General features: G+C 40.7%; 1 protein-coding gene across 1 annotated transcript; it reads right to left on the bottom strand.

Moving 5' to 3' along the window:
• Positions 1–4,156: 4,156 nt before the first annotated feature.
• On the bottom strand, positions 4,157–20,766 carry LOC307126143 (putative polypeptide N-acetylgalactosaminyltransferase 8). The gene is made up of 11 exons (XM_079816541.1): positions 20,520–20,766; positions 16,147–16,351; positions 15,908–16,074; positions 15,638–15,821; positions 15,115–15,312; positions 13,440–13,554; positions 5,632–5,817; positions 5,361–5,495; positions 5,174–5,269; positions 4,939–5,103; positions 4,157–4,841 (listed from the first exon to the last, which is right to left on the bottom strand). Exons 1-11 carry the CDS (start codon positions 20,710–20,712, stop codon positions 4,701–4,703), a joined length of 1,785 nt encoding a protein of 594 aa, XP_079672667.1. The 5' UTR covers positions 20,713–20,766; the 3' UTR covers positions 4,157–4,700.
• Between the last annotated feature and the right edge of the window lie 1,479 nt (positions 20,767–22,245).

The raw sequence follows: 22,245 nt of genomic DNA, 5'->3' as shown, positions 1-22,245 counted from the left end.
AGACAGCGTTTAGTGCCTCTGTTCTGCACCAGGTATATCCTCAAATATTTGAAAATGGACATTTTGCATGCAAAGATTTTGGTATTATACTTTCTAGGTCCCAGTGCATGTGGTGCTTTAACCTTTTTGTGCCGGGGTACAGCTCTATAGAAACCTGCCTGAGCCTGGATCAACTGGGCCGATTGGTGTGAACTGGAGATATGGAGACCAAATTTTATCTCACCACTTGCTGTATAGTAAAACACCTGTGTGAGGAGAAATATACACCGATCAGGCATAACATTATGACATGTAAAGTGAATAACACTGATTATCTCTTCATCACGGCACCTGTTAGTGGGTGGGATATATTAGGCAGCAAGTGAACATTTTGTCCTCAAAGTTGATGTGTTAGAAGCAGGAAAAATGGGCAAGCGTAAGGACTTGAGCGCGTTTGACAATGGCCAAATTGTGATGGCTAGAGCATCTGGGTCAGAGCTTCTCCTTGTGGGGTGCTCCCGGTCTGCAGTGGTCAGTATCTATCAAAAATAGTCCAAGGAAGGAACAGTGGTGAACCGGCGACAGGTTCATGGGCGGCCAAAGCTGATTGATGCACATGGGGAGCGAAGGCTGGCTCGTGTGGTCTGATCAAACAGACGAGCTACTGGAGCTCAAATTGCTGAAGAAGTTAATGCTGGTTCTGATAGAAAGGTGTCAGCATACACAGTGCATCTCAGTTTGTTGCGTATGGGGCGGCATAGCCGCAGACCAGCCAAGGTGCACATGCTGATAATAAGTACACCTATTACAACTGAACACCTATTCAACTGCTTGTTAACGCAAAAATCTAATCAGCCAATCACATGGCAGCAACTCACTCACCACTCCATAACCAAGTATACCATCAAGGGGATTTAATCATGGAAAGACATTTTCCAGACATAATTTGAATGGTTTGTATTTTAGCCTCTCTCTCGGATATCTATCCCATGGTTCTGTGGGAGAAGATGACAACACTGGTTGTTTGACAAGTCGGATTAGCAAACACCTGTTAAAATAAGACAAACACTGATCCTATTCAAAGTAAATCTCACGTGACAACAGGTCTCTTTAAGGAAGTTAGGTTAGCGGCGTTTCCACCGAAATTACCCGGAACTATTTGTACCAGGGCAGGAACTTTTTTCCCAGGAACTTGTTAAAGCAGCTAATTGATGTGTCAACAAAGAAAGTCACATCTCACTCTTAACACAAAAGTGAACACTGCCAGAATTGTCTTTTAATATGTATCCAAAAGATGGAAGGGTGCCTGAAGGGTGGATTTCTTTCATGATACCAGCAATGGAATATGCCAGACGATACAACAAGAACGTATTATTGAGTCGCATACATTTAAAACACAAAATCACAACACACTCACTTCCCTGGTTGTGAAGGGTCGTTTTGATCCTAACACTTCTGTGGGAAAGTCAAAACCAAGAGCAAAGATGGGATATTTGGTCACTTTAAAATCATAGCAATTCACTCGGTCAAACACGAAGCTCAGGACCAGCGCGCTGGATACGTGCAAGCAGGAGCTCAGCCCTAAAAGTGAGAGAAAACTTGAGAAAATGTAATTTCATTCATCATTGTCATTGTGTTTGTCTATGGCTGCGTCTGAAAAGCAAACGTATTTCCTCTCAGCTCTATCAGGCAGCGTTTGACACAAAGGCACCTCACAAAACTGCTTTGGGACAGGCTTCTGAGGCAGCATAAAGGTTCAACGAACTGCAACAAAATAATACTATAGTATAATATAAATAAAGTGTATTAAAAATTAAATATAGCTGAAATAAAATATAGGAACGTTTGATGAAAAACAAACTAAAAAAAAAACATTTATTTCAAACAAACTGGAACAGTTTGAAGTAGGCCTATTAAAATGACTAAAACTGAAATAAAATAAATTAAAGCTAAATAAATATATAAATATTATTTTTTATATTTGCATGCAACTGCTTGACCGTCTTTATGAAATGTAACCCATTCACAAAAAGAATAAAGCCTATAGGCCTATGTAAATCTATATTGTCACGGGGTGAGGAATCACACGACAAGGCAGGTTGAGTGCAAAAGGCCCCGGAGGGTGGATTTTATTTACAGTGCTCGTGATAGTGAGAAAACAGTCAGTGAGTCGGTGCGTGGTGGCTGGTGAATCCTCGAGCTCTGTGGTGCTCGATCCTGGTGAAAGTGGGTGTCCAAGGTGCTCCAGTGAAGTGGGCTGTCGGTCACTCGCTGCTTTCTAGGAGAACAATAAAGAGAGCGGTTAGTCCAGCAGTACATTCAGCTCGAGACCAGAGTCTGTCTGCTCATCCATAGCTGCTTATGCCTCCGGGCTGATGAGGTGCAGCTGTGACCGATCAGCCCATGGTGATGACGTGCAGGTGTGTTGTTGCCAGGGCGACGCTAATTCCTCTGGGTGGACTCGTCACAATATTTACATGAAAACATGCCCCAGATTCATGCTTTTCACAGAATAATGACTTGAAACGTTGACCCGTTCATTACAAGTTATCATACAGTATGTTTTGAGAAAACCAAGAAATACACAATATGGACTAATTTTGTTTATATAACAAATAGTGCTGGGCATCGATTAAAAAAATTAACTAATTAATCACACTTTTTTTCTGTAATTAATCGCGATTAATCGCAAGTTTTAATATTTTGATATTGTAATAATTTCAGTTACTCTCCAAATTAATGTATAAACAATTTAAAGACAGCATATTTTAAATATGTGTTGTATTGTCATATTTTTATGAATGAAGGCCAGTATCACTGATACTAAAGTGTCTATGAAACATTAATGACGTTACATTACAGTATAACTGAAAGCTCCCAATTTCAACATTTATTAGGCTTGAAAAAAAACAACTTTTAATTTAAGTGAACTTAAAACAATCTTTACATAAACCCAAAATAATAAATGTTATATTTACCCATGGCCTTCCCTGTTATACATATACAGAAATGTAATAGTTATCTTTCTTAACTGCATAAATAATAAATTAAATATAGATGAATCATCATTAAAGCTAAAATTGTCTCTGTTCCCGTTGTTCTTTGATGAACATTAATGACAGGCATCATCAGTGCTACTGTCACTTTAAGAACAGCCACGGATCTCACGCGCTGTCCCGCGCATCTCATTTCCTCACAACTCTTTAAGTTCATTTAAGACGTTATTTAACTAATTTAAGACTCCTAATATGAGAATACTCAAAATCCTCTGTGTTATTGTTTGTTCAAGAGCAAAAGAGAACTCGATGTGAGCAGGAAACTGACGCGAGTCTATCTATGCGTCGAGTGTGTGTGTTTGTGTGTGTGTGTGTGTGTGTGTGTGTCCCTTGATTAGCTGACATGAGACGCATCCACACAGACAGGACACACACACACACACACACACACACACACACACACACACACACACACACACAGGAGTTTGGCATACAGCGCGTTCGCTTGTGTCTTGTCGCGCTTGGAAGTATTTACATGAATAAGAGCGTGATGATCATGTAACGCTAAGCAAAAATGGATATAAAAACGGACGCTGCGTTATTTGGGGCTAAATATTTTAATTGCGTTAAGCTGAAAAAATTAATCGCCCGCGTTAACGCGTTAATTTGCCCAGCCCTAATAACAAATAATAAGATTGATCAATTATTTAGAAATAATGATTCATGTCTTGATGGCCTTTTTTTTAGATACTGGCCCAATTTACCTGAATGTGTTAGATAAAATAAGCCATTAATTTAAGTTAAAATGGGCCATCTTCTGAGTTGAGTTTAAGCGTAAATTCTGGTGGTTCCTCTTATTAAAAATGATTTGTGATACCTTTTTCACATTTTACCTTAAATGTGTTTGTTTGTGATGTGTGTTTATGTGTGCATTTTGATATAGAAGGTGTTGAAATAAAGTATTACAGATGAACAGAAAGGATCTGAAAGGAGAGAAGAGGGTCAGAAAGGCACATAAAGGAGATAAAACGGATGTCTGCCAAGGAAAGGGCAAAAAATACAATCGGTGGGTAGAGGAGAGGATAAGAGGAGCATTAGCTGAATATAGGGAGACAGTTGAGAGGCCAAAAAGCAAAGGTACGCTTTCTTGCGACTCGCGAGAGCTTGGGATATCCCACGAGCCATTGATTAAAATTGATGTTTTAATGTCATGTAAATGCAATATTACACTGTTACATTACAACACTTTGCAGTTTGACTGATCAGCCGGCCCATTTTACCTGAACACTGCTCATCTAAAAAAAATGTGGGACAGCTAATGTTTCAAAACCTGTAGGACCTAAACAATTATATTTTATAACATCAATTCAACACAAACATATTAAAAACAGCCCTTATTAATCATAAGAACACAGTTAGATGTCATACACAGGCTTTTAGTTATAGTGTCCCAAGCGATTAACCAAAAAGTGGCCCAATTTGCCTGATATCACCACTAGAGAGCTGTGCAACTTGGCCAAAAAATGATATTGCAATTATTTGACATATTGCGATTTGTATTTGAACTTTAAAAATCATAATTTTTCTCTTAAAATGCCTTTTATGCGTATCTATTGTTACTTTCTCGTCAGCCATTTTTAGCACCTTGTTTCTTTCACATCATAGCTGCATTCACATTTTTGGCACTTTATGTGATGTTTCTCCAATCTGATTTTATTTTGCGTTTCATAAGTCCTGAATTACATGCTGTATCCTCCAGTGCTGGTTTCCGCACTCCTGAATAAAAAGGTTTTTTTCATATTTTCCCTTCTGCTCCGCGCTGATCTCCAGACAGCGTTTGGTGTCTCGGTTCCGTATGGCCTGTCCCTGAAAATCAAACAAGATGAAGAAGATGTTTTCACGCAATGTTCAGGTTGTGGTATACCACAGTATCCCATGAGTAGCCTACTCGGGGCTTGTTCACCTGTTTGAAGTCCCAGTACATGTTTTTTGCTTTTTTAGTGCTTGAACACCAGGACAGCTCTGGAAACCTGCCTGAGCCGGGATCAATTAGACAGCGTCTCCGATCGTGTAAAAGGGACGGCAGGGGATGGGAAAGTATCTCCCCACTTGCTGTATAGTAAAATAACTGTGCGAGAAGAAACCAGTGTGTCAAATATTCCTCAAAAATACAATTTGAAGAGAAAAGAAGAGATTACCTGTGAGGAAAAGAAATGACATGGATATAAAATGGGAGTGTTTTCCTCAAATGGCCCCTTATCCAAACACAAACTTGTTTGCAGATCATTGATAAGCTGTGTGATAGAGATAATAAAGACATTATAGGCTATTAAAGATCTCTGATATAAAACTCTTGAGAGTAATAGTGAAGCGCATGTCACTCACCACTCCATAACTAAGGAAATTCATGGGATTTAATTCCGTATAGACATTTTCCAGATACCATTTGAATGGTTTGCATTTCAGCCTCTCTCTCAGTCTCTTTCTCTCCGAAACATCACCGATGTCTATCCCGTGGTTCTGTGGGAAAAGGCCAGAACAGATCATAAACAGTGTAACATTTCAAACCTCAAAACCTTTAGTCGCACACCTCGGTTGACTTTAAAGATTTCAAACTGAACCTGACAAAATCAACACCTCCAGAATTTAGATCTACCTTTATGGGGACACCCCAGGCGAGGTTGACATTTATCTTGTATTCGTCCATCCAGACTTCTGCCACTCTGAGGGCATTTCTCTTCATTACACCGCTGAGGTCAGGCATGTAGGGTTTGTGCGCCCTTTCAATGTGGGCAACTTTAGAGCAGGGAACAATCTCTATACTTCCTCCACACAGCCACACCTGAGCCGAGAAAAATCAACAATGAATATAGTATAATATATAGTGTAACTGCCTCACATGTTTTAGTTAAGTTTGTTACTGTTTTTGATTCCTACCTGAGAATAATAGGAGATTATAGGCGGAACTAATTAGCGCCGATCTTGTGTTCCGCACTTAGAAGCAACACAATCCCTGAAGTAAAGCGCTAAAAGCATAGCATGGCAAGAGCTCTCTAAGTTAAGTAAATATTAAGAATATAAACATATCTGCACGTATATTATCTAAGAAGAAAGAAGACAAGGAAGAAGACTTTAAGTTTAGCCCCTCTTATGTAGAAAGCAGCCTACGAGGTATGTTTATTTTGTATCCGGTTTCTGTGAAATATTTCACGTGTATAGCTTGTGTTAACTAAGTGTGTAACTATAGTGGCATAATCTGAATTCAAGACATACATGCATTTTATTTATAGTATCCTTTTATTTTTGCTCTTTTTTCACCCAGTTCTCACGGGTGGACATGATATGCTGTAAAAATAAAACCCCGTTTTTTAAACAAGACCTCGTGCTTCGTGTTAACTACTAGAGGGAGCTACAGTGAGAACTCGACGGCATCAGAGAGTGCGAATCGTGGATGGGCCGAGACATCTCCACATTGCAGCGCGCGCCGTCATTCCAGCCATCACATCAGCATAAGAAGACGCGGTGTCCACGTGATCAGGTTCCCTAACGCAAATTAAGCTGCAACTTTAGAGACATTGAGCGTGTTGCACAAAGGACTGAGACACTTATTTGCATTTCAAATAACAAGTTAATGTTGTTTTGTTTACTTACCTTTTCAAATATAAGTTCATTGATATTGCTACTGTGTTGATTTACTGATGAGTATGCAGTAAATATTACTAAGAACTATTAGTACTAAGAGTAAGGCAGAATTGGTCATATTTAGGCATTTAAAGGTGAATGGTTATTACTTAATATGGTACATGTACAAGTTTAACTAAGTTCATTTATTTATTTATTTATTTTACTGTGGTGAGCTAAGTTTAAATAAGGCCATATATAGCTATAACAAGTTATCAGGCAAGACCATAGCTACATAGATTGCAAAGTAAGTGTTATCTAACTGTTATACTAGTCTTTGAGTACAGTTTTATTTTGGAATAATCAAGTTAAATTAACTGCAGAGAGTAATTTTTGTACAAAAGAGTGCAAGTAGTTAAAGGTTGAGTATTCATATATCAGATTAAAATACCTACTCAATTGAGTTTAGGCTATGTTGAACCTAACTTAGATTATTGTAAACAAAGTAATTACTCAACTAAGGCAAGTTTAGATTTAAACCAAACTTAGTAAATTAAGTAAATGTCAGAGTTTGAGTATTTTCTTGAGAGTGACAAAGAGGGTGCAGGTGAAGACGCGCAACAGCACTGTGCAGGCATGCAACCACAAGCTGCTGAAGGTACAGGAGATGATAACCACACTTCCTCACGAGAGCCTCAAAGAAGCCAAAGAGTCCGCAAGTTTACGGAAAAGGACCAAGAACTGCATGATGAGCAAGTCAGAAAATTTGCACACCGTTTCAGTGTGAGCTACGAGAGGTGGAAGGATATCACTAAAGACGCCAAACAAACGCTGCGTGGACAATGCTCAAACAACCTGCTGCGTGACCACATCACCAAGATTAGCAACGCCTCAGATAATCTAAAAGTTGCTTATGAAGATTTAAGGCACATTGACATTCCCGACCAAGACACACGTCGCAGAGTAGACACCTGTGAAGCAGTAACAAGAACAATCATCCAAACTGCAAGGACACTTCTAGACACAAGAGGGGATGAAGAACAAAGGGTGAAAACAATAGAGTCTGTAATTAAAGCAGCGGCCTCAGACAGGGTAAGCGTCAACTCTCACCGCACCAAGTCGTCTGCTCATTCTCGAGCTAGCTCAAGAATAACATCCCGCTCAAGCCAGTCTTCTGCAAGACAAGATGCTGCTGCTGAAGTTGCTGCCAATGAAGCCACTTTAAAGGTACTGCTAGAGCAAGAACGTCATATCGAAGAACTTGAAAGACTCGAAACTGAAGCAGCCAATTTACGAGCCAAACAAGAGGCTGAAAATGCAGAAAGACAAAGGGCGCTGGAAGCCAAGCGCAGACAACTACAAAGACTGGAGACAATTAAGAAGCTAAAGGCTGCTAAGGCGAGACAGCAAGTATATGATCGAAGTGAATGCTCAGATGAAGAAATATTTGAGCTGCTCCATCAATTTGTACCTCTAAAGGAGAATGAGGAAGTCAAGCATGAAAGTAGCTTATCGCAGCATCGCTCCCCACCTCTACCTCTGACACAATCAAGACAAGAAGACAATACTGCAGCTCTTGTCAGAGCATTCGCAGAGTCCATCAATGCGAGTCGTCTTCCAGTACCTGAACCAACAATGTTCAACGGCGACCCACTCAGATTCAATGACTGGAAAGTCTCCTTTCAGACACTTATTGACAGGAAAAACATACCAGCTGAAGAAAAAATATACTATCTGCGAAAGTATGTGGGTGGACCAGCAAAAAGGGCCATTGAAAGCTACTTCCTGCTTGGCACAGAGTCAGCCTATTGTGCAGCATGGACCATCCTAGAAGAGAGATATGGCAATCCATTCCTTATTGCCAAGGCCTTCAGAGATAAGCTCGATACATGGACCAAGATAAGCTCCAAAGGGAGTGTGGAGCTTCAAGAACTCGCTGACTTCCTTCGCAGCTGTGAGGCGGCCATGTTTCAGATCAGAGGTCTTGAAGTACTCAACGACTGCCACGAAAACCAAAAAATACTCTCTAAACTTCCAGACTGGCTGACCTTAAGATGGAATAGGAAGGTGATAGAAGTGGAAGAACAAAGTCACACGTTCCCAAGCTTTAGCCAGTTTGTCAAGTTTATCACACGTGAAGCAAATATTGCCTGCAACCCAATGACATCCCTCCACGCTCTAAAACCAAGTGAAAGTGAGAAGATCAAGGTTTCAAAAACCAGAGGTCATGGAGCAAAGGTATTGGCTACTAACTCAGACGTCAAAGCTGTTACCACAAGCTGTGTCTTCTGTGAAAAGGCAGGTCATAGTTTACACAAGTGTCGCAAATTTATGGATGAGATGATTTCAGAGCGAGTCAAGTTTGTTCAAGAGAAGAAATTGCGTTTCGGCTGTCTGAAGTTTGGCCATTGCTCAAAGGACTGTGAAAACAGAAACATCTGCGATATGTGTGAAAGGAGACATCCATCTTGCCTCCATGATAATCGCACAAAGGAAGAAAGGATGTCAACGTGGCCTAGTGGAGCAGGGGACCGTGACAAGTCAAGGGAAAGGAAAATGGATCGGCCACAAGATAAAGCAGCAAGATCGTCACGTGAGGCAACATCCAACAGAGTTATACAGAGTGTTAAAGACACTCATACATCAACAATCATTCCAGTGTGGTTGTCAGTCACAAGTGAGCCAGATCGTGAAGTTCTTGTATATGCACTCCTCGATACACAGAGCGACACGACATTCATCCTGGAAGAAACGGCAAAGGCTCTCCACACAAGGAATGAACCAGTTCAGCTTAAGCTCTCCACAATGGCTTCAAGAAACACAGTCGTGTCCTGCCGGAAACTGACTGGACTGCAAGTGAGAGGATTCTACTCAGACAAGATAATTCCTCTGCCAGTGGCCTACTCGAGAGAATTCATCCCTGCAAACAGAGATCATATTCCCACACCAGAGACTGCAAAGGCATGGCCACACCTTGAACATATTGCAGATGAGATTGCTCCTCAGAAAAGCTGTGATGTGGGCCTGCTAATCGGCTACAACTGTCCTCAAGCGCTTGTCCCAAGGCAAGTGGTGTCTGGTAAAGAAAATCAGCCCTTTGCACAGAGAACAGACCTGGGCTGGAGTGTAGTCGGCTATGGCAACCCATGTCTCGACTTTGGAGATGAAATTGGAGTAAGTCATCAGGTTATCGTGAAACAAGTGATTCCTGGCCTCCAGTCCCCTTCAAACCTCACAAGCGAAGTGCACTATGTCTGTAGAACTCAGGTCAAGGAGGTAGTCTCACCCACAGACATCATCAAAGTGCTGGAATCTGACTTTGTCAAAAGGTCTTTGGAGGACAGGCACATCTCTCAAGAGGATCTCCGATTCCTGTCAAAGATGGAAAGAGGCATCAGACGCAAGGACAATGGTCATTATGAGATGCCGCTGCCATTCAAAAATGAAAGGCCCAACTTACCAGATAACATGGTATGAACTTCTATGTTGAAGAACACAGAAGAACTTCTATGTTGATGACGGCTTGTCGAGTTTAGAGTCTGAAACCCAAGCTATCCAGTTAGTGAAGGAGGCAAGAGAGCTCTGCAACACAGGCAAACTCCGGCTACACAAGTTCATCTCCAACAACAAGAAAGTCCTAGCCACAATTCCCAAGGAAGAATGTGCTGAAGCCACCCAAGACCTGGACATGGCCCTGGGGGAACTACACGTGGAAAGAGCACTCGGCATACAGTGGTGCGTGGCTTCTGATGAGTTCCAGTTTCGAGTGATAGTCAAAGAAAATCCACTTACCCGAAGAGGAGTCTTGTCCACGGTTGCTTCAGTATATGATCCACTCGGATTTGTGGCACCGTTCATCTTGGTAGGAAAGCAGATCCTGCAGCAGATGTGTCGTGACAAGCTCAGTTGGGATGACGTCTTACCTGATGATCTTCGACACCTGTGGGAGTTTTGGCTCCAAGACCTGCAAAACTTGGCTAGTGTGAAGATCCAGAGATGCTACATTCCATCAAACTTTAGGGTTCAGAGTTACGAGCTCCATCATTTCTCTGACGCCAGCGTTTCAGGGTATGGCGAGTGTTCGTACCTCCGAGCAGTCAGTGCATCAGGTGAAGTCCACTGCTCTTTGGTAATGGGGAAGTCAAGAGTAGCCCCTGTTAAGGTTACCACCATACCAAGACTTGAGCTGTCAGCAGCAGTCGTAGCTGTCCGCACCAGTGACATGCTCAAAAGGGAACTGGAAATAGATGGCCTACAAGAATTCTTCTGGACAGATTCGAAGGTTGTTCTCGGATACATCAGTAATGAAGCCAGGAGATTTCATGTGTTCGTGGCAAACCGTGTGGAACGCATCAAGCAAAGTACAGAGTCTGCACAATGGAGGTATGTGGCTTCTGAAGAGAATCCAGCAGATCATGCCTCAAGAGGTCTTGCAGCAGGACTACTTGTAGCTTCTAACTGGTTCACAGGCCCAGACTTTCTTTGGCAGAAAGAGTTACCCAGCGGAGTAGTCAAGGTGGGAGAGATTGCAAGTAGTGATCCAGAGATCAAGAAAGCCCAGGCTCATGACACCCAGACAAAGGAAATAAGGTCACTGTTAGATCGCCTACAACGGTTCTCTGACTGGTCAAGAATGGTGAAAGCTATAGCCAGACTCAAGCGGCGTGCAAAGGAAGCGAAAGGCCTCAAGCAAAGGTCCTGTGAAAGCACCAGTTTAGAGGAAAGGAGAGAAGCAGAGCTCAGCATAATCAAGATGAGCCAACAAGCAACCCTCTCTCAAGAAATACAGGACATCCAGCGTCATAAGAACACACAAATCAAAGACAAGGCCAACAAATTACACAAGTTATGTCCATTCCTGGATGACCAAGGTATCCTCAGAGTGGGAGGCCGCTTAACTCGCGCGGCTCTACATCCACATGTGAAACATCCAGCTATCCTCCCTAGAGACAGTCATGTGTCGGCATTACTCGTCAAGCACTATCATGAGAGAGTGCACCATCAAGGACGGGGAATGACCATGAATGAGCTCCGATCCAATGGCATATGGATCCTGGGATGCAGCAATGCAGTGTCATCCCACATTTACAAGTGTACAACATGCAGGAAGTTCATAAGATGCACAGAACAACAAAAGATGGCAAATCTCCCGGAAGAGCGAATGGAAACAGCCCCTCCATTTACTTACTGTGGGATGGACTGCTTCGGGCCATTCTACGTCAAGGAAGGAAGGAAAGAGTTAAAGCGTTATGGACTGTTACTTACCTGCATGTGTTCCAGAGCAGTACACATTGAAATGCTCGATGATTTGACCACAGATGCCTTCATCAACGCGCTGCGTTCATTCATCGCTATTCGTGGAACAGTACGGCAAATAAGATGTGATCAAGGGACAAACTTTGTTGGCGCTAGGCGGGAGTTTATTGAAGTATTAAAGGAGATGGATCAAGAGGAACTCAAAGAACTGAGATGTGAGTTCATCATGAACACCCCGGCTTCAAGTCATATGGGTGGCGTCTGGGAAAGACAAATTCGCAAGAAGTGTCTTGATGTCCATTCTAGAACAATCAGCCAGACAACTTGACTGCTCCTCACTACGAACGTTCCTATATGAAGTCATGGCTGTTGTAAATAGCAGACCTCTGACCACTGATTATCTGAACGATCCATCCGGTCCAGAGCCCTTGACACCAAACCACATCCTGACCATGAAATCTACGATCATCTCTCCACCTCCTGGAAGGTTCGTCAGGGAAGATGTGTACCTCCGCAAGAGATGGCGCAGAGTTCAACTCTTAGCCAACAACTTTTGGACACGGTGGAAGAAGGAATACCTTCTCAATCTCCAACACAGACAGAAGTGGATCAAAGACTGCAGAAACGCTAAGGTCAACGATATTGTTATTTTGCAAGATGATGCTACACCACGAAATCAGTGGAAGTTAGCAAAGGTTATTGAAGTGTACCCAGGAAAGGACGGAAGAGTGAGAAGACTCAAGTTGCTTATCAGCGATTCAACTCTGGATGGAAGAGGAAAGCGCATCTCTAAACCTGTTCATTTGGAGAGGCCCATCCATAAGACAGTTACATTGTTGGAAGCAGACTGAAAACTCCTGCATCCTCTAGTTACTCTTTCCACCAGTTCTTAAGTTGAGCCATAAGTAAATAGTTAGTACTTTAAAATTAACATTATATGCAATTTATATGCAGTATGTTTGTCTCTTTAAGCTGTTCTGAGAAATCACTTGTGATTTGGTGGGAGTGTAACTGCCTCACATGTTTTAGTTAAGTTTGTTACTGTTTTTGATTCCTACCTGAGAATAATAGGAGATTATAGGCGGAACTAATTAGCGCCGATCTTGTGTTCCGCACGTAATTAGAAGCAACACAATCCCTGAAGTAAAGCGCTAAAAGCATAGCATGGCAAGAGCTCTCTAAGTTAAGTAAATATTAAGAATATAAACATATCTGCACGTATATTATCTAAGAAGAAAGAAGACAAGGAAGAAGACTTTAAGTTTAGCCCCTCTTATGTAGAAAGCAGCCTACGAGGTATGTTTATTTTGTATCCGGTTTCTGTGATATATTTCATGTGTATAGCTTGTGTTAACTAAGTGTGTATCTATAGTGGCATAATCTGAATTCAAGACATACATGCATTTTATTTATAGTATCCTTTTATTTTTGCTCTTTTTTCACCCAGTTCTCACGGGTGGACATGATATGCTGTAAAAATAAAACCCCGTTTTTTAAACAAGACCTCGTGCTTCGTGTTGACTACTAGAGGGAGCTACATATAGAGTATAATATAACATGCTTCAGTTGAGAGATCATGTGCTTTACCCGTATTCCTAATTCAACATTCTCTCCTCCGTACACCTGCATCCCGCCATCCAGAGTCCCAATCTCACCGAAGAACAGACGATCAACCACAAGTATTCCCATTACAGAGGGACTCCTGGAGAACAGACAGAGAGGACGGATTTAACAGAGCACAGTTTAGCAACTTCAGCTCAATGGAAACGATTGCCACTGCTTTCATACAACAAAAAGTTAAAGAGGCCATATGATGCTATTGTTTATTGGGTGTACTAGAATAGTTAACATGCTTTAATGTTCAAAAAACATGCACTATATTGCCAAAAGTTTTGGGACGCCTGCCTTTACATGTGCATGAACTTTAATGACATCCCATTCTTAATCCGTAGGGTTTAATATGGAGTCGGCCCACCCAATTCAGCTCTTCTGGGAAGGCTTTCCGCAAGGTTTAGGAGTGTGTTTATGGGAATTTTTGACCATTTCCACTGATGTTGGACGAGAAGACCTGGCTCGCAGTCTCCGCTCTAATTCATCTCTAAAAGTAGTCTATTGGGTTGAGGTCAGAACTGTCAAGTTCCTCCACACCAAACTCGCTCATAATGTCTTTATGTATCTTGTTTTGTGCACTGGTGCGCAGTCATGTTGGAACAGGAAGGGGTCATCCCCAAACTGTTCCCACAAAGATGGGAGCATGAAATTGTCCAAAATATCTTGGTATGCTGAAGCATTAAGAGTTCCTTTCACTGGAACTAAGAGGGCAACCCCTGAAAAGCAACCCCACACTATAATCCCCCTTCCACCAAACTTTACACTTGGCACAATGCAGTCAGACAAGTACGGTTCTCCTGGCAACCGCCAAACCCAGACTCATCCATGGGATTGCCAGACAGAGAAGCCTGATTGGTCCCTCCAGAGAACACACGTCTGCTCTAGAGTCCAGTGGTGGCGTGCTTTACCCCACTGCATCCCCCGCTTTGCATTGCACTTGGTGATGTAAGGCTTGGATGAGCTGCTCGGCCATGGAAACCCATTCCATGAAGCTCTACACACTGTTCTTGAGCTCATCTGAAAGCCACATGAAGTTTGGAGGTCTGGAGCTCTTGACTCTGCAGAAAGTTGGCGACTTCCACACACTGCATGCGCTGACCCCGCTCTGTTATTTTACGTGGCCTACCACTTTGTGGCTGAGTTTCTGTTGTTCCCAATTGCTTCCACTTTGTTATAACACCACTAACAGTTGAGCATGGACTATTTAGTAGTGAGGATATTTCACGAATGGACTTATTGCACAGATGGCAACCTTCATGGTACCACGCTTGAATTCACTCCTGAGAGCGACCCGTTCTTTCACAAATGTTTGTAGAAGCGTCTGCATGTCTAGGTTCTTGATTTTATACACCTGTGGCCATGGGAGGGATTGAAACGCCTGAATTCAATGATTTGGAGGGCTGTCCCAATACTTTTGGCAATAAAGTATATTTTTTACAGTATTGCAGCCCCACTATTCTCAGTCTGTCTAACACGCCTCTCCTTATGAAAAGCCCTGTGATTGATTGGCCAGCTGACCCACTGCGCTGTGATTGGCCAAACACCTCAAGCATGTGACAGGTTACACACTAAAGGAAAAGGAAAACATTAAAAAGAATCAAATGGTCTCTTTAATACATCTTAAACACAATATTGCGCAACACACACTCACTTTCCTGGCTGTGAAGGGTCCTTCTGATCGAACCACTTCTGTGGGAAAGTCACGTACATGCACCAGAGAGCCCAGTCAAAACCATGAGCAGAGGGGCCATATTTGACCACTTCCAAGTCATAGTAATTAACTTTATCAAACACGGGGCTCAGGACTACCGTGCGATCAGCCTGGATACGTGCAAGCAGAGGCTCCGCCCTAAAAGTGAGAGAATATTTGAGAATGTGATTTCATGCATCATTGTGTTTGTTCAGTTGTGTCTGTGGTGGTTGTTCACACCAGTTGTCGTTAACTAAATAAAAGCTAATAAAGCATAAAGCTATTAAAATAATTTGTGTTAATTGAAATAAAGCTGAACTATAAATTGCTAAAACTTCAAAATATTAGGAAATTACTACTTTAAAAATAATTATGATAAAATAAAATTTAAAACAACGCTTCCCACCAGTTGTTTTCATATCATCTAACTAAGCATATATTGATTTTATTGCCAGATACTGAAGGAAGCCGAGCAGTTTCACACCATTTGACATGGACCTCAATGTGGGCGTCTAAAATGGCGACCACATCCCCGGTGGCAGCCTCCCAGCCTGAGATTCTGGCCTGGGCCAGGCCTTTCTGCTCTGGATGGGTCACCATCTTCACCAGGCCTGGGTGCTTCTCATTGATGGAGCGGATATAAACATCCAGCTTTGTCTTCAGGTCTTCTGTGGAAGACATACATCCAGAATGACTAGCTGAGTTTGTGTAAAATACGCATCTGTATTGACTACAGGGTTTGAGAGAAACAAACCATTACTGCTGTGGTCATCCACCAGTATGATGTCTTTGAGCAGGTGGGCTGGAGTTTTGTTGATGATGCTGCAAATGGCTCTTTGGATGATAGACAGAGCCTCATCCAGATAAATCAGCACCACGCTGAGGGTGGGCAGATTGTGCGGATATTCACGGCCAATGCATCTATAAAACAATGACAAAAGCAAAATGGATGAATCCATCAAGAACGAATTTCCATGAACGGCTGAAACTCACCTGTGGTCTCGAGTGTCCGGCAGCTCCCGGTCCAGAGGCATCTGGTCACTGAGGAAAGCATTATAGCCGTATTTCTGAAAGAGATCCTCAGCCTTCCTCTGGTCATCCTCAGACAGTTCCACAATCCATTTCTGGAAGAGACTGGAGTTTGGAAACAGCTTCTTTGCTGGCTTCTTCTCATTTCTCACTTTGAGGCTTTTCTTTTCTGCAAAAATCTTTGTGGTAAGTCTTTGTTAGAACTTTTTATTCTGGTAAACAGATAGCCCAGTCATATTAGTGACCTCAGCTTAACCCTTTCATGCATGCATTATGGAAAACATTATCTAGATTTTTTTTAAATTCTTTTTATTACTGTAATATGATGCCAAAATTGAAATCCATTTTAATTTTTACAAAATTCAGTTTTATTTAAAAATTATTTAACTGTCCACGTATGTGGACACCATGCAATAAAGGCGTAAAATGGGACAAAAAGCCACAGATGACAATATGGAATATTGTGCTTTTATTATGTCATTTTATGCTATGCATAACAGCTCTGATATTTAAAACATTAATATTACAATATAACAACGATAAAACACAGAGTGTAGGAACTATAATGCTAGTTACATATATGTGGACACCTAATAGCAATATGGGCTGGGCCTTGCTGGCACACACTCCTCATCAGTGCGGTCACTGTCACACACACTGTCCTCTGGGATATTCTCTGTTATTCTGAACTGAGTGCTTGACCTGTGCTGTCCCTGTTTGGTAGGCAAAATGCAAATTTGTCTTGGTATGTATGTGTAAAGTTGCCATTTAGTGCCATAATATGTCACTTTTAATGGTTATTTATGTTGATATATTTGTTAAATGTATGTTTTATTACAATATAAGACAATTCAAAACATATTTGCAAAAACAGAACAGATATACTAGCAGGGTACAGAAATCAGACTTTATGCAATCTGACTCCACTGTTGCATGACGTCCACATACGTGGACAGTTAGTTTTTGGTGTATAAAAACGACATTTTACTCAAAATTTTAGTTTTTAAAATACTAACATATTCATCATACTTTACTGTACATACTAATATTTTTTTTTAGCTCAATTGACCTCCTTATGTAAACGTTTTTCACAGATATGCCTGGGGCATTTAGCACATGGCTATCGCTGTCAGCCATCTTGGATTAATGATGTCATCAAGCAATGAATATTTGGGTTACAAGACAATAGCCATTGTTAAAATATTGCTGTCAATCTACTGACACTGCCCTCAAGTGGTTTGGAGAGAATTACCAAGATTAATGAACCCTAAATGGAGTTAAATTAACTGTCCCCAAATGTGGACACCATGCATGAAAGGGTTAAAAAAAAATAAAAAGGAAAACTTTTGCATGATGTTAGTTTTTACTACCTTTCTGGAGCTTAAAAGTGGTAGTTGCATAGGCTGTCAATGGAGGGATAAAGCTCTCAGATTTCATCAAAAAGAGCTTCATTTGTGTTCCAAAGACACAAGGGATAGAAAGACAGACAGACAGACGAACAGGCAGACAGAGAGACAGACGGACTTGCAGACAGACAGACAAATAGATAGACAGGCAGATAGAGAGACAGATGGACATGCATACAGACAGACAGACAGACAGACAGACAGACAGACAGACAGACAGACAGACAGACAGATAGATAGATAGATAGATAGATAGATAGATAGATAGATAGATAGATAGATAGATAGATAGATAGATAGATAGATAGATAGATAGATAGATAGATAGATAGATAGATAGATAGATAGATAGATAGATAGATAGACACAGAGAGACATGCAGATAGATGGATAGATGGATGGATGGATGGATGGATGGATGGATGGATGGATGGATGGATGGATGGATGGATGGATGGATGGATGGATGGATGGATGGATGGATGGATGGATGGATGGATGGATGGATGGATGGATATGCAGGCAGACAGACGAACATGCAGACAGATAGACAGGCAGACAGACAGACAGACAGACAGACAGACAGACAGACAGACAGACAGACAGACAGACAGACAGATAGATAGATAGATAGATAGATAGATAGATAGATAGATAGATAGATAGATAGATAGATAGATAGATAGATAGATAGATAGATAGATAGATAGATAGATAGATAGATAGATAGATAGATAGATAGATAGACAGACGGACATGCAGATAGATAGACAGGCAGACAGACAGACAGAGAGACATGCAGACAGACAGACGAACATGCAGACAGATAGATAGACAGACAGACAGATAGCTAGACCGATAGATAGCTAGACAGACATGCAGACAGATAGATAGATAGATAGATAGATAGATAGATAGATAGATAGATAGATAGATAACAGCTAAACAGAAATATTTTTTGTCAAATTTGATTATATAACAGATAGATAGATAGATAGATAGATAGATAGATAGATAGATAGATAGATAGATAGATAGATAGATAGATAGATAGATAGATAGATAGATAGATAGATAGATAGATAGATAGATAGATAGATAGATAGATAGATAGATAGATAGATAGATAGATAGATATAGATAGATATAGATAGATAGATAGATAGATAGATAGATAGATAGATAGATAGATAGATAGATAGATAGATAGATAGATAGATAGATAGATAGATAGATAGATAGATAGATAGATAGATAGATAGATAGATACAGGGAGTGCAGAATTATTAGGCACGTTGATTTTCTGATCATATTTTTTTTCCAGGCACATTTGACCAATTCCAAACCACAGTAATCCTAATAACTACTATTGATTTAGTATTTAATAATGTATAAGTGATATATAATTGTTCATGAAGGCTGGAAATGAAAATCACCTTATATTCAGGTGTGCAGAATTATTAGGCATGTTTTCTTTTACAGATAAATTGAGCCAAAAAAGAGATTTAACTCAGACTGAAAAGTCAAAAAGTATTAAATGCCCATGAGAAGGATGCAATACTAATGCAATACTAGACATTGCAGTTAAGGCGTGACCATTGGACAGTGAAATGCTCGTTGGGTCAGCAGGGTCAGACAAAAACAGGTGGTGAAGAAAAGACACCTGTTAACTGCAAAAGAATTAAGAATTAAGGTGAAGAATTAAGTGTGAAACCATCAGGAACCCTTTAGTCTCCAGCGCCACCATTTTCCAGAGCTGCAACCTACCTGGAGTCTCCAGAAGTGCAAGGTGTCAGGATCTCAGAGACTTCAGTTGGGTAAAGAATCCTAAAAAATGACCCCCACTAGATAAGAATCACAAGCTGAAGTGTTGTAAAATACATCAAGAAGGTATAGGCCTTTTTTATAGGCTTTATGGACAGATAGGTTGAGAATGACTCTTGAAGGACCAGCACCACATCCTCTAGTACCACTGTTTGAAGAATTCATCTTCCAGAATCTGGCAGTACGTTTTGGGAGTTCATTTTTAGTCCATCTCTGCAAAACGGACTTCAGGATGGACTAAAATGAACTCCCAAAACGTACTGCCAGATTCTGGAAGATGAATTCTTCAAACAGTGGTACTAGAGGATGTGGTGCTGGTCCTTCAAGAGTCACTCTCAACCTATCTGTCCATAAAGCCTATAAAAAAACCTTCTTCATGTATTTTACAACACTTCAGCTTGTGATTCTTATTTAGTGGGGGTCATTTTTTAGGATTCTTTACCCAACTGAAGTCTCTGAGATCCTGACACCTTGCACTTCTGGAGACTCCAGGTAGGTTGCAGCTCTGGAAAATGGTGGCGCTGGAGACTAAAGGGTTCCTGATGGTTTCACCCTTAATTCTTCACCTTAATTCTTAATTCTTTTGCAGTTAACAGGTGTCTTTTCTTCACCACCTGTTTTTGTCTGACCCTGCTGACCCAACGAGCATTTCACTGTCCAATGGTCACGCCTTAACTGCAATGTCTAGTATTGCATTAGTATTGCATCCTTCTCATGGGCATTTAATACTTTTTGACTTTTCAGTCTGAGTTAAATCTCTTTTTTGGCTCAGTTTATCTGTAAAAGAAAACATGCCTAATAATTCTGCACACCTGAATATAAGGTGATTTTCATTTCCAGCCTTCATGAACAATTATATATCACTTATACATTATTAAATACTAAATCAATAGTAGTTATTAGGATTACTGTGGTTTGGAATTGGTCAAATGTGCCTGGAAAAAAAATATGATCAGAAAATCAACGTGCCTAATAATTCTGCACTCCCTGTAGATATTTTTTGTCAAATTTGATTATATAACAGATAGATAGATAGATAGATAGATAGAAGCTAGACAGAAATATTTTTTGTCAAATTTGATTATATAACAGATATTAGAAACGTACCCACGGCATGTAAATGAGCCTCCAGTTTGTCCAGCTTGTTGAGGAGAAGTGCGCTGTGAAACGAGAAGTTCTGCTGGACTTGGTGAAGCTGCTTCTCTTGAGTTTGGATTTCCCACTTGACAGAGCTCAAGTAGAGAAACACCACAGCAACAGACAAGACTGGAAACAAACTCTTCACACAGCTAATTCTCATGATGATCAGAGTGAGAGCTTTCCCTTTTCTTCACATATCAGTTCATCTAATGGTAGTCAGTGGTCCGTGCTGTACTCTTAGATTTCGTGACAACAATGTTTGCTGAGCGGTTTTTTAAGTATCCTTGATCGTTATCACGTTACCTTATATATATAGGAATGGGAAGTATTAGAGGGAGGAGACCAGGACACTGAATCCTGCTAGACGCACTGGGTGCAGCTTTGAAAATATTCACTTTACTAAACTCTCTTAACCTCAATTATATCATTTCAGTAAAATAAACCGATCTGGCACTACAGTCCTTTAAATTTAGTTTAAAAAACATTAAAAATGTATGTTTTTAGATTTAGCCAAAATTATTACAGAATGCACTTATTACACAATAACTGTTTTATGTAATATTTCTTTCAATTGAGAAGCACTTCACCCAAACTAGGAAAAGTCAAAGATATTTTATACAGCAAAACTACAAGTCACACTGTATTTAACAGGCACATAGTGAGAGTAATCCCAAAGAGATTTATCAACTCTTGCAGTTTGGAGTATTTATAAAGGACTGACATTAATGTCACATTAATTTATGAAGAAACGACCAACTTCTGCAAACAAGACTTTGTATGATTTACTATTAAACAAACTTTTCCGTTTTTGTTTCCAGTCTCTTCTGAAAACAAAGTTTTGGGTGAGCTGGTTTTCAGTTTTATTTGCATAGCAGTTTCCCAATATATGAATGTTGCAAAGAAGCTTTAGAAAAGTAAAGCTCCACCCCAGATGACTGTGGCAAGGAGAGCTTCTCTAATGTCCCCCTCTCCTCCATACATGGCTCGTTTTGGCCACTAGAGGGAGACATTGCTTGAGCGTTCGCTTTAAAGGCAGGGTCACATTTTTTGTTACGTTGTTTGAAAGTCTCTTTACATCCGGATAGCATTCACTAAGTGGTCTAAATGTATTTATATGCATATATATCATCTGTGGAAGGCGTAGGACAAAAAAAAAGTTCAACCAATCATTGCATTCGGCCCAGGATGTCCTACTGCCTGTCAGCGTATGTATTTTCATATCATCACACTTCATCAGCGCTCAAACAACGAGCTTATGCTGCGTTCACGCCATAACATAACTACTGTAATTTGGAAGAGATGGAAACCCTTGACGTTATACTCGGTTTGTGATGCGAAATTATGCGTTTCCATGGCAACACTATCAACGCCGAAATGAATCTGCAGCAGTCAGGTGGTACAGGTCAGTGCTCTTTAAAGGAGTAGTTCCCTTCAGAATGAAAATTTCCTGATAATTTACTCACCCCCATCTCATCCAAGATGTTGATGTCTTTCTTTCTTCAGTCGAAAAGAAATGAAGTTTTCGGAAGAAAACATTCCAGGATTTTTCATCACAAAATGGTTTTCAATTGCAACCAAAATGCTGAAGGTCCAAATCAATGCATTTTCAAAGCGCTTTGAAGTGCTTCAAATGGTACTGCGCGATCCCAGACGAGGAATAGGGTCTTATCCAGCAAAAATATCGAAAAAATGA

Source organism: Gobio gobio, assembly GCF_949357685.1.
Source record: "Gobio gobio genome assembly, chromosome: 5".
Taxonomy (NCBI): Eukaryota; Metazoa; Chordata; class Actinopteri; order Cypriniformes; family Gobionidae; genus Gobio; species Gobio gobio.
The sequence above is the reverse complement of the archived record's forward strand: the minus strand, read 5'-3'. Positions and strand labels throughout refer to the sequence as shown.

What these genes read in the sequence shown, in the direction of transcription:
- LOC307126143 (XM_079816541.1), bottom strand. Translation starts at nt 20,712, where the DNA reads ATGAGAATTAGCTGTGTGAAGAGTTTGTTTCCAGTCTTGTCTGTTGCT. An exon ending in ATGTTGAATTAGGAATACGG is followed by an intron (nt 5,818 to 13,439) that starts GTAAAGCACATG and finishes TTCTCGGCTCAG; the next exon opens with GTGTGGCTGTGTGGAGGAAG. An exon ending in CCTGGGGTGTCCCCATAAAG is followed by an intron (nt 5,496 to 5,631) that starts GTAGATCTAAAT and finishes CTTTTCCCACAG; the next exon opens with AACCACGGGATAGACATCGG.